General features: G+C 39.5%; 2 protein-coding genes across 2 annotated transcripts in view; one reads left to right on the top strand and one right to left on the bottom strand.

Annotated features, from left to right (window-relative positions):
- Positions 1-15,948, bottom strand: part of UPK1B (uroplakin 1B) — a 490,606-nt gene that overhangs the window by 323,228 nt on the left and 151,430 nt on the right. The window lies entirely within an intron of this gene.
- Positions 1-15,948, top strand: part of IGSF11 (immunoglobulin superfamily member 11) — a 197,537-nt gene that overhangs the window by 161,473 nt on the left and 20,116 nt on the right. Inside the window, exons 2-4 of the mRNA XM_069069968.1 lie at positions 2,989-3,152; positions 6,013-6,220; positions 8,954-9,109. Coding sequence (XP_068926069.1) covers positions 2,989-3,152; positions 6,013-6,220; positions 8,954-9,109 — 528 coding nt within the window. The remainder of the gene's footprint in view (positions 1-2,988; positions 3,153-6,012; positions 6,221-8,953; positions 9,110-15,948) is intronic.

Raw genomic sequence — 15,948 nt, 5'->3', positions numbered from 1 at the left:
TGTGCCAGGTATGGTGCTAAGTGCTGGGGAGAAAAAGGTAAAATCAGTACCTTCCATCTTTCAAAGAACTCCCATTCTCATGGGGGAGACAACATGCAAACAGATGTGTATGTAACAAGAAATAAACAGGATAAAGTTTGAGGTAATCTGAGAGGGAAGGTATGAATAATAAGGGGAGGGGAGAATAGGGAAAGCTTCTTGGGGAACATGGGATTTTAATCTGAGTTTGGAAGAAGCCAAGGAAGTCAGGAGGCAGAGGTGAGGAGAGAGGGAGAGCATTCTGGGCTTGGAGGACAGTCATTGAAAAGGCAGAGCTAAGAAATGGAGTGTCCTGTTTGAGAAACAGTAAGAAGATGGTGTGACTGGATGATAGAGTAGGTAAAAGAAAGTAAATTGTAAGAAAACTGGAAAAATAAGAAGCAGGCAGATTGTGAAGGGTCTTAAAAATGAAACAAGATTTTAATATTTGATCCTAGAGGTAATAGAAAGCCACTGGAGTTACTTAATAGGGGTAAGGGTGTGTGTATGACCTAGTCAAGCCTAAACTTTAGGAAGACGCTTTAACAGCTGAGTGTAGGGTGGACTAGAATGGAGGAATCCAGGACATTTCAAAAGTCTGGGCATGACATGATGAGAGCCTGAACCAGGGTGGTGCCATTCAGGGGGAGAAGTGAGTGTTTGTGAGAAATGTTGTAAAGGTAGAAATAACAGGACTTGGCAATAAATTGGATCTGTAAGGTTAGTACAGTGGAGGGATTGAGAATGACACCCTACTTGCAAGCCTCGGTGACTGGGAGGACAGTGGTACCCTGGAAAGTAATAGGTATGTCTAAAAGGGAATGTTTGGGATGTGGGGAGGGGGGAAAGATTTGTTTTGGACATGTTGAGTTTAAGAAGAATACCCAACATCCAGTTTGGAATATGTAATAGGAAGTTTGTGTGATACATAGATGGCAAGAGAGAGAGGTTAGGGCTAGAAAAATAGGTCTTCCAGTCACGTGTATGGTTGTTATTTGTTCTTGAAGAGGATCAAAATGACATCACTATGCTAGATTCAAGTTTCAGTATGTTCGACTGTGGCTGATCAGACCAATACAAACTTGGAATGCTCTACCACAGGTTGGAAACAGATAGGCCATGTGAATGTTTGGGATGGATACTCCAAATTTGTGTATCCTGTGTTTCCTTTGAGCTATTTTTATTCCGCTTTGTTCATAGAGCACAGCACCTTCTCTCATGTGGGCACACCATGCTAAGTGGTCCTGTATAGTAATTTGTACGGAGATCAATTAAATCCATGGGGGCTTTTCCACCTGGCTGCGATCTTTGGACTTCTCCCTCTTCTGTCCATCCCACCCCGTCCTTTTCAGTTTCCTTTTGTGTGTTATCTTTGCCTGTTAGAATGTAAACTTCTTGAGGGCAAGGATTGTCTTTTCTTTTTCATGTTTGTATCCCCAGCACTTAGGACAGTTCCTGACCTATAATAGGCGCTTAATAGAATGTTCATTGACTTTACTGACTAATGAGATCAACAATTGAGATAGTATATATAGAGGGAGAAAAGAAGAGGGTCAACTGGATATGCTGTAACTTGCTGTTTTTAGATATTTCACCATTTTGTTTTGTTTTAGTCTTGTACTTAGTGTTATCCTTTCCTTTCTCCCCAATTTGACTGTGTATAAAAACACTTAATGTTTTACTTGATGAAACAGTAAGGCAACTGGTCCTAACTTCTGAAATAGAAGATTTTATGTTAAGAGTGAGTAAGGCCAAATTCTGTCCTTACAGACAAATTGAGATGACTTTTTTTGTAGAAGATGATAGGATAGACTTAATAACCTTTCCAAGTTTTCATTATTATTTTGTGCCTTGAGTCTGCAGTGGTGTAGTAGGGCAGTCATTCAGACCATTCACATTTTTGATTTTTTAATGTCTTTAAGCCTATATTTCACACACACACCCCCCATGCATGTTATAACCACACCCATGGATCTCACCTCTGCAAAAGGACAGTGTCTTCTCATATCTTTTCTTTGGGGTCAACTTTATACTTAATATAATTTTAAAATATTTAGTTTTACTTATTTTGTCAAGGTCACTGTAGTTATTTCTGTGTGTGTTATTTTCCTGAATCTGCATACTTCACTCTGCATCAGTTCATATAAGACTTTTTCCATGCTTCTCTGAATTTATCATCTTTGTTATTTCTTTCAGCACATTCACATGTTGCAATTTGTTTAGCTATTCCCTAATCAGTGGGCATCCCTTTAGTTTTCAGATTTTTTTTTTTTACCATAAAAAGTATTACTATACATATTTTTGTATGGAGCCTCTCTTTTTGTCAGAAACCTCCTTGGAGTATATGCCTAGCAGTGAGATATCTGGGTCAAAGGGTGTAAATATTTTAATTATTTTATTTGTATAATTCCAAATTGCTTTCCAGAATGGTTATACCAATCTGTAGTTCCAATGTTGGATTGCATTAGTGTGTCTCGTCTTCCCACAACCCTTCCAGCAGTGACCATTCTCGTCTTTAGTTATCTTTGTCAGTTAACTGAAAGTTAGGGAGGTGAAATCTCAGAGTAGTTTTGACTGACATTTCTCCTATTACTAGTGATTTGGAGCACATGACTGCTAATAGCTGGTGATACTTCTTTTGAGTGTTGCTTGTTCATTTCCTTTGTCTACCAATCTATTGGGGAATGGCATTTAGTCTTATAAGCTTTCTGTTATTTGTCTACGTATCTCGGATATCAAACTGTTATTTGTATGTAACAAATGTAACGCAAATACTTTTCCCCCTGTTGATCACTTCCCTTCAGGTATGTTAATTTTATTTGTATCAAAGCTTCTTCAGTTTCTTCAATTTCATGTAATTAAAATTATCTTTTCCTTTTGTTGTTGTCTCTATTGCATTATTAAGGAAATTCTTTTTGATGTTGGCAGAAATGAGGCAGAAACCTGACTCTTGTGTTTCTTGTTCTGTAGGGATAGCATCATCTCTCGATGTTTCGGAGAGCCCAGGAAGTATCCAAGTAGCGCGGGGTCAGACAGCAGTGCTGCCTTGTACCTTCACCACTAGTGCTGCCCTAATTAACCTTAATGTCATTTGGATGGTGATCCCACTCTCCAACGCCAACCAGCCTGAACAGGTACTGTTGCTCAGTGTAGTAATTTATTTGTATCTGACTTGGATCATCACTTATCTGTTAGACATTTACCATTGCAGGGGTGTGTGTGTGTGTGTGTGTGTGTGTGTGTGTGTGTGTGTGTGTGTGTACACCAGTGGAATAGACCTGGATATCAACTTTGAAATTACTGGAGGGCAAAAGGGTCCTTTCTCCAGTTTTTACTGCTTGTATCCCATGTGAATTGGTAACAACCATGAGCACTGAAGAAAAAATAAAATATTTAGTAAAGATGGGACTACTAAGCACTGATGAATAAGAGACCCTTGTATTTTAATACAAGCATTCTCTAAATAATGTATCCCCCAACTAATGTCATTCCTCAGTAATGTTGTTAATACATTATAATCAAACTTCACTTGACATTATGATCACTCTAGTGTTTTTTGACTGGTTGTCTATTTGTAACGTTTATAACATTGCTCCTTTGGAGCTAATTACTTCCTTCCCTGAACGGTAGCCTTCCCCACTCTTTCCACCTGCCCCCTCCCCAACTTATGTTACGTGATTTTAACATTTTGTTTTCAAGAAGTCAGTTAGTGAAGCCAGACAGATTATGAGTGTGATACATAAAGAACTATGATTTCATTGCCGTGGTTCATACCTCCCACTGATGTGGATTGAAATCCTGTCATGTTATTTGTGAGTTTCTGTGGCTGAAAAAGTTTTGTTTTCCCACCCTCTGGTGATAAGCCAGTCTGTCCTTGACTACACTGGTTTTTGGGCAACAAACCTATATTCATTTGCCAGCCTTGTACTCAAAGCTTGCCTAGCTTTGTTGGATCTTGCCAGAGCTTGTTCTCCACAGGTATAGACCTTCAAGAAAACAGCATCATTACCAAACCAGAATGTGGTAACAGAGTCAGACTTTAGTGAAAGTTTGCTGGTCACATCAGTAGTAATAAAGAAATAATGTAATAATAATACCACTTGAATTTACTTAACAGATTTCTTCCGAAGTTTTCAAAAGTACATTAGAACACTTAAGAAAATTAGCTAGAATTATGGCCAGAAAGAAATGACAGGGTCTTTAAAAAAAGGTATATGCAATTAAAAATTGAAACTATGACTCACTAAATTAATATTTTACTTTCTGAGGTTACTAATGCTCATTGCTACTAGATGTATCTATTTTTGGCTAAAGAGCCACACTGGTTAATGTTCATTGCAGTGAAAAAAAGTAGCAAATTAATTAATTATGCTTTTGTATACAATTCTGTACTTACAGATAATTATTGCTTTTGACAAGATCTTTTATTTCACTCAGACGTATTAGTACGTGAAAGTATTTGATGAACCTGTCTTTGTGCTATGAAATTCAGACATGCTTATGAAGTATAAACGATTGTCATTTGTTAAAGACATTACTGGAGCAGTTATTTTTAGTAACAAAATTAGAACTAGACAGAAGTCATAAATTTATTAATTGTTCTTCCTTGCTGTGGATATTAATCCGCTTTTAGTCTCTTAACTACAGTCATGATTCTGTGATACAGTAATCATGGGAAGGGTAATGTTGATTTTCTGAGCTGTTAAAAACATTTTTAGAAACTATACTCAAGGTAAACATATGTATATTATCTGTCTTCTTGTGGAGATGGCAGAAGAAAATTACCTTCTCCCTGTGACAAATGAGTGTTTAGGGCCTAGAGCAGCGATCCTCAAAAGTGCATTCTGAGGACTTGGGGGATCCCCAAACCCTTTAAGGTGTTCTTTGAGGTCAAAACCATTCTTTTTTTTTTTCCTTAAGCAATCGGGGTTAAGTAACTTGCTCAAGGTTACACGGCCAGTTATTTCTGGGTGTGGTGCTGAGTATCTGAGACCAGATTTGATCCCCAGGTCATCCCGACACTGGAGCCAGTGCTCTTACTCGCTGAGCCACCTGGCCGCCCCCAAAACCATTCTTATAACAATCTAAGATATTATTTGTCTATTAAGATGCTCTTCCCTTTTCCAACTATATATATGCTTGAGGCCAGATTTTCTTCATATACTTCAGACAAAAAAAAATTTGAAACAGGATTGAATGCAGAAGTAGATCCGAGACTCTAGTTGTCCTCTATTAAGTCAGACAAAAAAAAAGTTTTGTAAAACTATGTAAAACAGGGCTACTCTTTCTTTTTTTGTTTTAGAAAATGAAATTATTTTTATAAAAATATGTGATTTATGTTAACATGTAATGGGTTTACTATTTTATTTCAAATGAATTAGTAAATATTTTTTAAAATTTAGTTTTCATTTCTAATAAAGATTGATATATACATATTTTCCACATAAAAGCTTTTTGGATTCCTCTTTTTTTAATATTTAATTTTTTTTCAGTTATCCTCCTTTCTTCCGTCTCTATTCTCTTCCTAGTTGAAAAAGAAAAAAAATAACAAAGCCTTTGTTATAAACATGGATAAATGGTCAAGCAAAATTCAGTAATTTTTTGAGTGTAAAGGAGTCTCCTGAGACCAAAAAGGGTTTTTGGGTTTTTTTTGGCTTTTTGGAGGGCAGTTGGGGTTAAGTGACTTGCCCAAGGTCACATGGCTAGTTTTGTGTTAAGTGTCTGAGGCCGTATTTGAACTCAGTCTTCCTGACTCCAGGGCCGGTGCTCTATTCACTGCACCACCTAGCCGCCCCTGACCAAAATGTTTTTGAGAACCACTGGCCTAAAGGAGTGAAGTAATAAAATTTGTGATTATTGCTGACACTAAGGGGTTAAGTCTTTAATATATACTTATACCTACAGTCACCCAAGCAGTTCTGTCACAGTCCAGGAGAAAGTTCAGTTCCAAATTTAATTTCTCTCTCTCTCTCTTTTTTTTTTTTTGTATTGCAGGTCATTCTGTATCAGGGTGGACAGATGTTTGATGGTGCCCCACGGTTCCATGGTAGGGTAGGATTTACAGGCACAATGCCAGCCACTAATGTCTCAATCTTCATCAATAACACCCAGCTGATGGACACAGGCACATACCAGTGCTTAGTCAATAACCTCCCAGACAGGGGTGGCAGGAACATTGGGGTCACAGGGCTTACTGTTTTAGGTGGGTTTTTAAAAGGGATCAAGGGTTCTTTTGTCTTTATACAGAAGTCTAGTTATTGTTCCTGTTTTTGGTTCCCTTGGTTACCTAACCTTATGGTTTCTGTTTCTTCTCTCGTTATCGTTTCTAAGGCATTTTCCCCATGTGTTTCCATATATCTGTATTCTCTGCCATGTTATTTTTCTAGTGACTCTCTGAAACTTATCACTTAGTTGTGTTCTTCCTAGATCAAAGTTGACTTTTCTGATGAGGAAAGTAAGTCCCCTGGTGAGGAGATAAGGAGAAGGATGGGGAGGGACCTTTGATTAAAAAGGAGAAGTCTCTTCCTGGGATTGCAGCCATCACTTGCCACTGACCAGAGCAGGTTTTAGTCACAAGCAGAGAGCAGCTGTCCAACTATCATCACTAGGGTAATTCCCCTGAAATTATACTTTAATCTTTTGGTTTCCCTGCAATCAACATAAAACATCGCCCCCTGTAGATTATTATCAAAGAGGTATCTGTCTGGCCGGCTGACTCAAGGTGATAATGGAGCTGAAGGGGGAGAGCCACTTGGGTCTTGGTGGGACTGGGGGGATTCCTGTAGTATATTCTCTTATTGTAGGGACTGAAGGTAGCTATCAATACCCTGTATACCTTTACAAGGTGGTTTTGAGTATCAAATGAGGTCGATTAAGATGATACAGGTAAAACTGCTCAATAAACTCTAAAGCCTTCCTAAGTAAGGATAGCAATGCTAGAGAGCCTTTAGTAAATGCCCTGCTCTCTTAACTTGATTTAGCTGGGTATTTGCTGACTATTCACATCCTATTCCCTCTAGTCTAAACTCCTGCCAACTCTCTTTTCTCTTCTACTCTTGAGTAACTTCACTAAACTGGAATCAGGATACTTATTGTTTCTTTAAGTCAGTAAGTACTATTCCATTGCTGTGCCCTTTCCCCCATACTCAGCCCATGTTCTGTCTTCCCTCTTTGGAGAGGGAATATCATGTAGGATTGTAGGATTTTGAGTTGGAAGGTGTCTGGGAGATCATCAGGTTCAATCCCATCCCTCGTATTACAACTTCAGTAGATTAAGTGACTTTCCCCAAATCATATAGATAGTAAGTACCCAAGCTCAGGATTCAAACCCAGGTTCTCTGACTCCAAAATACTTCTTCTGCCCTATGCTGCTTCCCCCTCAGTCCTCAAGTAGAATTATGAGGGTCCCCCCAAAATTAACCAAATACTTATGAAATCGAAAATTATCACCATGCTTTAAAGTCATGTCACTGACCCCATCTCTCAACTCCTCTCCCTCCTCAACCTAACCTCCCATTGTCTTCTCCTCCCTTACCTTTAAGAAATGTGGAAATAAATAAGGTAAGGCAAACTCATAGAAGATATGGCAGCTCTCATGTGAGCTATTATTGTTATATGCCACCTTCTATCTATTAAAGTGACAGGCAGTACGTTTGTGCTTGGAGTTGTTTCTACCTTAGTGATGTTGAGTTGTGCCCAGTTGTCTGACCAGAAACACAAACTTGGAAGATGAAGAAGAGGGAAATACTTGGTGTTTGAAATAAGAGGCGATAAGAATTGTTGAAAAGTCAGTAGAGCTATGTAATCATTTGGGTTTTTTTTTCCCGGATGGGTTTTTTTTTTTTGAGGCAGTCGGGGTTTAGTGACTTGCCCAGGGTCACACAGCTAGTAAGTGTCAAGTGTCTGAGGCTGGATTGAACTCAGGGTCTCCTGACTTGGGGGCCAGTACCCTGTGCTACATAGCTGCCCCCGACTATGTGATCATTAATTGAGCTTGGAACAGTATTTCCCTGCTTTCTATGGCTTGGGAAATAAGTCCAACAACCCTATCCCATGGTTGTCGTTTCTTACCTCTGTAAATGTTCTCTTTTGCTTTTCTTTGTGTCACTGGTACTTTGTTAATTAATTTGGATCTAAAACCTTTAACTTAAAATTTTTGTCTTGATGTTCATAGCATACCGAGTGTGCTGTTGGTAGCAAGAAAATACACTTGGTTCTGATTCTACTCCTGTCAACTAGTCTGAGAAGAATTAATTATAAGGCAAATTCACCTTATAGCCTCAAGGAGGCATTTTAGTACTTTGGAAAGAGCACTAATTAATTCTAAAGTCAGAGGAACTGGATTCATAAACTACCTCTAATGCTTACTTCCTATGTGACTCTGAGTAAGTCTAATGATGATGATGATAGATAACAATTCCATAGCACTTACTATGTGCCAGACATTGTGTTAAGTGCTTCATAAATACATATTATCTCATTTGTTCCTCAAAACAACCCCGAGAGGTAGATTATTATCCCCATTTTACCAATGGAGAAACTGAGGCAAACAGCAACAAATTGACTTGCCCAGGGTCACACAACTACTGGATGTCCGAGGCTGGATTTGAACTCAAGTCTTCCTGTCTCTAGGCCCAGTGCTCTATCTACTGTGCCACCTAGCTGTCTAATTAAACTTCTTGGACCTCAGCTACAGATGGAGATCTGTAAGATGAGGGGTTGGACTGTGTGGTGAAGAGGTTTCTTCTTGCTTTATGTTTGTGGTCTTACAACTTTGTTCTAAGGCAGTCTTACCTGGAAGGTGGTCATTCCTATAATACGGGCCCAGGAATGTTACCATGAAGTTCAATGCACATGCTTAATTAGAAGATATTTCACAGGTTATCGCTTATCTGTGAGTTAGAGGATACTTAATATATATTTTTTACTTTTGCAGTTCCCCCTTCTGTCCCACTCTGTCGTGTTCAAGGATCCCAGGACATAGGTAGTGATGTCATACTTATCTGTAGTTCAGAAGAAGGCATTCCCCGGCCAACATATCTCTGGGAAAAGTTGGATAATATCCCCAGGCTACCTCCGTCTGCTACACAAGGTATTTGTGGATACACCCTGTGTTGTTGCTATAAGCACAGATGTTACCAAGTTTATCATAATAATGTTCATTTGTCACTGGTTTTGCCACGTAGTTTTTGAAAAATAATATTGTGTTGAGTTGCTGCTTTTATTATTGTTTTGTATATGCTTAACCTTTTATATTAACAGAACTACAATCTTTACATCTCTCTATATGCCTTATTTATGAAATTACCATCTGTATTCATTGGTATCTGTGAAGTCTTAAGATCCATAATTACAGTAAAGATTTGCCCATAGATTTGCTTTCTAGGGGCATGGGGATGACAACTGTAATATTATCCAATTTTCTCCTTTCAGTGGAAGTGAAAATTTAAAGCTAAACTTTACTTTTGTTGTCTGAGGAGTGTGGCAAGGAGTTGAAACTCTCTTAGCACAAATTTTTATTAGACAAAGTGAAATTCAGAAGACAAATATCAGACACCTGCATTGTTCTGGGCTCTGGGGGTGATGCAACCTTTAGATGAGACATAGATTTCTGCCCTCAGAGGGCTTATAGTTCAGAAAGAGAAAGTTTCAGGATAAGAAAGAGTCTGGCAAAGAAATGTTGTCAGGTCTTTAATGAAACTGAAATGAAAATGGGTAGGAATGAATACGGTAGCTGCTGTTCTACTAAACCTAGAAACTTTAATTTGATATTTTAGAAAAAAAATTGCATTTCATTAATGGAAGTAAAAGAGAGTTACCAGAATTAAGGATGAAATCTGCCACTTTGGGAAGAGAAGATTTAGCAGTCCTGATTGTAACATCTTCCCCAGTACATAGAATGTTCAGTGTACAAAAGGTCAAGCTGTACAGTTAGGTCAGGCTGATACAGAATAAAAGGAAGTGGAGGTTGGTGGCTCACTTAGGGAAAGTGAGTTGTTGAGTTAGCCATTTCCAATAATTAGAGTACTTGAGGATTAGGTTTAGGTAAGAGTCTGCCCCCCAAATTACTCAGTTTTGCTTTCCATATAGCCAAGATTCACTGTAATGTTTAAATTCGAACAAATATTAAATGCCTCCCACGTGAAAGATGTGTCTAATGCAAGGAGGAGTTATACAGATGAAATAAAACAGTATCTGTCCTCAAGGAGTGTAGAATCTAATGGGAGAGCTAAGATGTGGTCACAGATAATAAAAAATAACTTGTAGTGTGCTAAAGTGAAAAGAAGTAGAAATATATGCTATGAGAGATTTGAGGGAGGAGTAAATCACTTTTCACTGGGGGTGATTGGAGTGGGTCATAGATAAGGCAGCACCTAAGCTGAGCCTTCAAGGATGGGAAACATTTCAGCAGATGGAGATGGACAAATAGAGGAGGCAGAGGGGAGTCCTCTTTAGTTTAAGCCAAGGAAGAGAATAGGTGAAGACAAAATGAAATTTATGAATGATGATTAAGTTCATTTTAGCTAGAGTATGTCAAAGGCACTCCTAGTGAAATAAAACCAAAATGTTTGGTAGGAGCCTGTCTTCATGCACACGCGCATGCGCGCGCATGTGTATGTGTGTGTGTGTGTGTTGTTACATCGTTATAATTATGTGTTTCATTAAATATTTCCAGGCACCCTGAATTAAGGATACTTAGCTTGCTTTTCAGAGTCCAACCACCTTCAAAGCTGCTTCATGTAGCAAACAGGTTGTTCTGGGCCAATGGTGCCACCTTGTGGCTGGAGAAAACTCTTTCTCAGTTTCTCTCCCCACCCCCACCCCACCCCTTTTTCTTTCTCTTCAAGTAAATCTTGTCCACTATACCCCCCTTTTATTGGTCATAGCTTAGGAAATTGTACCCTGAGCAGTCTTTCTTCTGAGAACGTTAACTCATCCTTTTAAATCTCCTTTATCCTCCATTTTCAAACTTTTCCCATGTTACTTTGGGAAGCTCTCTTCATTCCATTTGAGTCAGAAAGAAAACCTTAATTGTGGCCAGTAAGTATAAAAGCAGTTCTAGGGATATATCTGCTTCAATTAAAAGAGAAACCCTAAGTTTTAGTATGAAATTAGACATAACGAATCAATAAGAAAGTTGTCTAAACCCTAAAAGGTTCTCAGATGTTTCCTTCAGAATATATTCAGTCTATTAATGTTTACTTCCTTTTTCTCCTTCTCTAAATTTGCTTTCTTTAAGCATCAACATTAAAAAAAATCTTGTTTAGAGTAATTATTCTATTTCTTAGATGAATTATATTAAAATGTTGTTACTTTCTGCCATTTTTAATTGCACATTTTCAGTATTTTCAAAAGAATTACATGTTCATTAAAGCTTGAAAGTGATCCTAGAGACAGTTACAACTGATACTATTTTTCTTTCTAAAAAAATTTTTAATAATGTTATCAATACAAATGGGGAAGCAAGAGAAGCAGGCTGTCTGGGGAAAGATGATGAGTTCAGTTTGGATAGATACAGTTTGAAGTGCTACAGGGAAATCCAGGAATAGATATCCCACAAACTATTGGAAATGCAGGAAGTGTAGTTCATTCCTACTCTCAGATCTGTGTCAGGGTCCTGTAGCCTCTGACATAGATACACTCAGGATGCATTTATCACTGAGCTTGTCACAGTCAGCATTGCCTGAACATTTCAGTGTTCTTTACAAATAAAACTTTAGGCAACTTGCAGTACATTTTGACATGCAAAATTTCCTCAGAGATATCTGGAGCACAGACCCAGGCATAGGGAACACCATCCAGGAAATCCAGATGTTTGCTGCATTGGAAGAAATTGGTCTTAGCTTACTTCCTTACTCTCCCTCCTTTTAATAACAGCCTTTGCAGTTAGCGTCCCAGACTGGACAATAAAACACTAACCCAGAGATCTGGCCCTCTCCCTGATGGCTAAAGGAAGTCTCAGGGGGGAAGACCAGTGAATACCACTGGCAGCAAGTGCTGCTTCCTGTCTCCAAAAATCAACTGTTCGGTCTCTGTGATTGTGTAAATAGTTGGGGCTAGAGATTTCCATTTGGAAATCATCTGCATAGTGGTAGTAATTCAAGATATAGGTGGTGATCACATCTCCAAGGGAGAGAGTATATGGAGAAAAGAGAAGGCATGTAGATTTAAGATGAGAGCAAGATTATGGGTGATCTGTGGTCCAGGAAGGATATGGGAAGGGTTAGGATCACTGGATCACTGGTGGGGTTCAACTTGTCAAGGAGGAGGGTCAGAAAGCTGACTTCATTCTTCTTAGTGAAAGAGAAGCAAAGATATCATTTGCAGAGAGAAGGAGTTGGGGGTGGCTTGGGACCTTAAAGACAGGAAAAAATTTGAAACAGTTGCTGTGGAGAGGAAGCATATTGTAATGGAATTAGATTACCTGGATTCATGTCTTGACTCTCATTAACCAGACACATGACCTAGGACAAGTCATCTTACTTTTCTGGGCCTCAGTTTCTGTACCTGTAACATGAGTGTGTTGGACCAGACCAGAGGTTTTTACCCTTTTTATCTTCCTTTGGTGCTTGGGACCCCTTTGCCATCTGGTGAAACCTGTAGACTTTTCAGAATAATGTTTTTAAATGCGTAAAATACAATATGTAGGCTTAAAAAGGAAACTAGTTAGATTGAAATGCCATTGTCAGAAAAATTTATTAGAAGTAAATTCATAACCACCAGGTTAGGACACCTTGGTCTAGATAGTCTCTAAGGGACTTTCTGGCCCAGACATTTTATAGTTCTCTGAGTCTGTCAGAAGTGAACAGAGGGACTGTTAAGCAGCAGTAAGGGCCACATTGAAGTTAAATAGCATAAATTTATAGTATCATGGTATCGTGACTTTGTTTAGCAGTGTTCAGGACTAAGAGTTGAGAAGGTGGATGGCCTGGAAATACACTGTTTTACATGGTTGGTGATAATATTAATAACAGTTACAATAATGACTAATATTTCCATAGTCTTTGAAGTTCTATTTATAGTTTGTGGAACCAAACGTTATCCCAAGGATTAAAAGGTGGGCACGGGCTTAAAGCAGGGTATCCTCATCTCCCTTCCATAAGAACTGTAGACCCTGTCCCTTGAAGAGGCTTTTATAGGTAGAGCTTTCACCTCACCTTGCCTGGTATCAGGCCTCCATGATCACTTCCTGGTAACTCCCACACCATCTCTTCCCCCTACCAACTTATAGGCTTTACTCCCTCATTAGAGTGTAAGCTCCTCGATGGCAGGGCTGTCTTGCTTGTTTATAGTTGTATCACTAGTTCTTATCATAATTCCTGGTACATAAGCAAGTACTTAATAAATGATTTTTAACTTATTAATTCATAATGTGACAGACTCTAACAATGGGAATGTCAAAGATATTGAGGAAGGAATAGCATTACAAACTTGGTGATCTCATCAAATTCAGTTCAACTCAATAAAGTCAGTAAACATTTATTAAATGTCTGCTGTGTGCCAGGCACTGTGCTAAGCATTGGGGATATAAATAAGAAAATAAAGGCGGAACCTGCCCCCAGGGAGCTTATAATTTAATGGGGGAAGACAACACACAAAAGGAAGCTGGAAAGCAGCAGGTGGTGGGGTGGAGGAGAGTTACCTGGGGGACCAGGTGAGGGAGACATCATGCTTCATGGAGTCCCATCCAAGCATAGCTAGTGATAGAAAGTGGAGAGTTATCTGAGACGTTCAGCTACCAGCCTACTATAAAGTAAAGCTTTGGGAGTTTAGTGCTCCATTCTCTGGCCCTCTGATCAGAGGGGAGAAGAAGCTGAGAGAGTGGAGAAGGTGCTGATCAGATCCCATGCATCCAGTGATCATCTCTCTGCAGATGATTCTCAGATCTTTTTTCCAGACCTCACCTCTCTCCTGCCCTCTATTTTCAAATCACAGACTCCTTGAGCTGAATGTTCCATAGACATCTCAAACTCAGGATGTCCAAAACTGAACTCATTCATCATCTTACCTCTCTTCTGAGCTTTGATGACCCTGTTAAGAATGGGTCTTAACATCCTGGATGCCAGAGGAGGAACAGTCTAACAATCATCCCAGTCATAATCACAGTCACCTTAGATCCTTTCTGTAGCTGTCTTGTCTCTACCTGCCCAACATCCCTCAAATATATCCTCTGCTTTATACATCTTCTTGCTACTCAAGCAGGTGCCACCCTGGTACAAGGCTCCTGTCACTTCACACTTGGACTATTGCAATAGTCTCCTGATTGGTCTCCCTACTTCTTGTCTCTCCCCACCACTTCCTAAACCATGGGTCTGACCATGTCACGCAGATCCCCTCCCCCACTCCACTCAGTAAACTTGATCCCTGTTACCTCCAGGATTAAATCTAAAATCCCCTCTTCAGCTTTTAAAGCACTTCATAGCCCAGCCCCCTCCTACTAGACACATCTAGTCTTCTGTAATGGTAATTTGAAGACCCCTTTTTGTATTGGCAAATAAGCAGGTACTTAGCACTTAATAACTAATCAAACCTCTGTGAAAGAAACAGAAGGTATGAACCACTGTTCCTGATGTAACAGCAAGGGGTTGGCTGAAACAGGAAGTAGCTAATGCTGTGTGTATAAGAAAAGCCCCACAGAGGCAAAGTCAGAATTTCTTGGGACAAAAATCTGGTAGCAGAAGCTGTTTTGAAGACGAGCCCAGGAGGCCAGGAGCCCCCTCCCCTAAGGCTGGATAAGGTGATTCTGATTTTTTGAAAGAGCTGCAGAAGACTGAGGAAGCATGACCTGGATGCTAAGACTTTGTTTGTGGCTTGGTTGAGCCTTGAATTCCCTGGAGCAGAAATTGTGAAGGATTTGAGATGGACTGGACCCTGTGAACTTCAGGGTGGAGCAGGACCTGCCCAGAGAGCTGGACAAGGAACTGCGAGCTGTCTGCCACTGAACCCAGGTGACAGTCTGGTGAATCCAGGTAGAATCTGGGACCATGGAAGGGGATGCAGGGAATCTGAGAACCAGCCTCAAGTCAAGATGAAAAGACCTCTCTGTAGGTACTGAGTAATGATGAAATTGTGGTTTACTAGTGACCTAGGGTGGAGGGTCTGTGTATTCTCTAATTGTACTTAGTGGTTACTTAGTAATGGATTGCTGAACAAGTGACTGATTGAGTTAATTTAGTGTGCCCCATGAGTGGAAGACTTTGACTATTGTACTTTGAGATGATTGTTCTTGGTTCTAAATATTGTGACCACTTTGGTGAAAACTATGTGGCCGTTTTAATGATAAGCTGTTGTGAATACTATATTGTGATTTTCTGTGATAAGTTGTAATATTGTGACTGCTGTATCATGATTTTCTGTGAATGTTTTACTTTGATTTGTTATGGAATAGAGTGTTCACTGTACTGTGTAATCAGAACCTTAAAAGCTGTTCACATCTTCTGGAAAGCTGCTTGTGTGTGGCATTTCATCTTATACCTCCTGCATACTCTTATAATCCAGCAATCCTGGCCTTCTTGCTGTTCCTTGAACCTGACCCTCTAATTCTTGACTCTGCATTTTCACTGGCCATACCCCATGTCTGGAATACTCTCTCGCCTTGCTTCCCTCCTGGCTTCCCTGACCCCCTTCAAGACCCAGATTAAATTACACTGTCTCCAAGACACCTTTTCCAGTCCCTTTCAGACCTAATGCCTTCCCTCTGACATTCCCTCTCATTTATATACAGTGTATATCTTGTATGTGTATAGTTGTTTGCAAGCTGTCTTTTCCATGAGAATGAAAGCTCCTTAATAGTGAGTGCTGTTTTTGTCTTTCTGTTTATCGCCAACCCGATTCCTACTAAGTGCTTAATGAATTCATGTTGATGATGATGGAGAGGAGGAGGAGGAGGAGGAGGAGGAGGAGGAGGAAGATGAGGCAGTGGGTTGATGA

The sequence above is a fragment of the Petaurus breviceps genome, unplaced genomic scaffold, assembly GCF_028583685.1.
Source record: "Petaurus breviceps papuanus isolate PSGF00001 unplaced genomic scaffold, PetGlider_PUasm1.0 90792, whole genome shotgun sequence".
Classification (NCBI taxonomy): Eukaryota; Metazoa; Chordata; class Mammalia; order Diprotodontia; family Petauridae; genus Petaurus; species Petaurus breviceps.
Note: the sequence above shows the minus strand (reverse complement) of the source record. Positions and strands in the feature narration are given on the sequence as shown.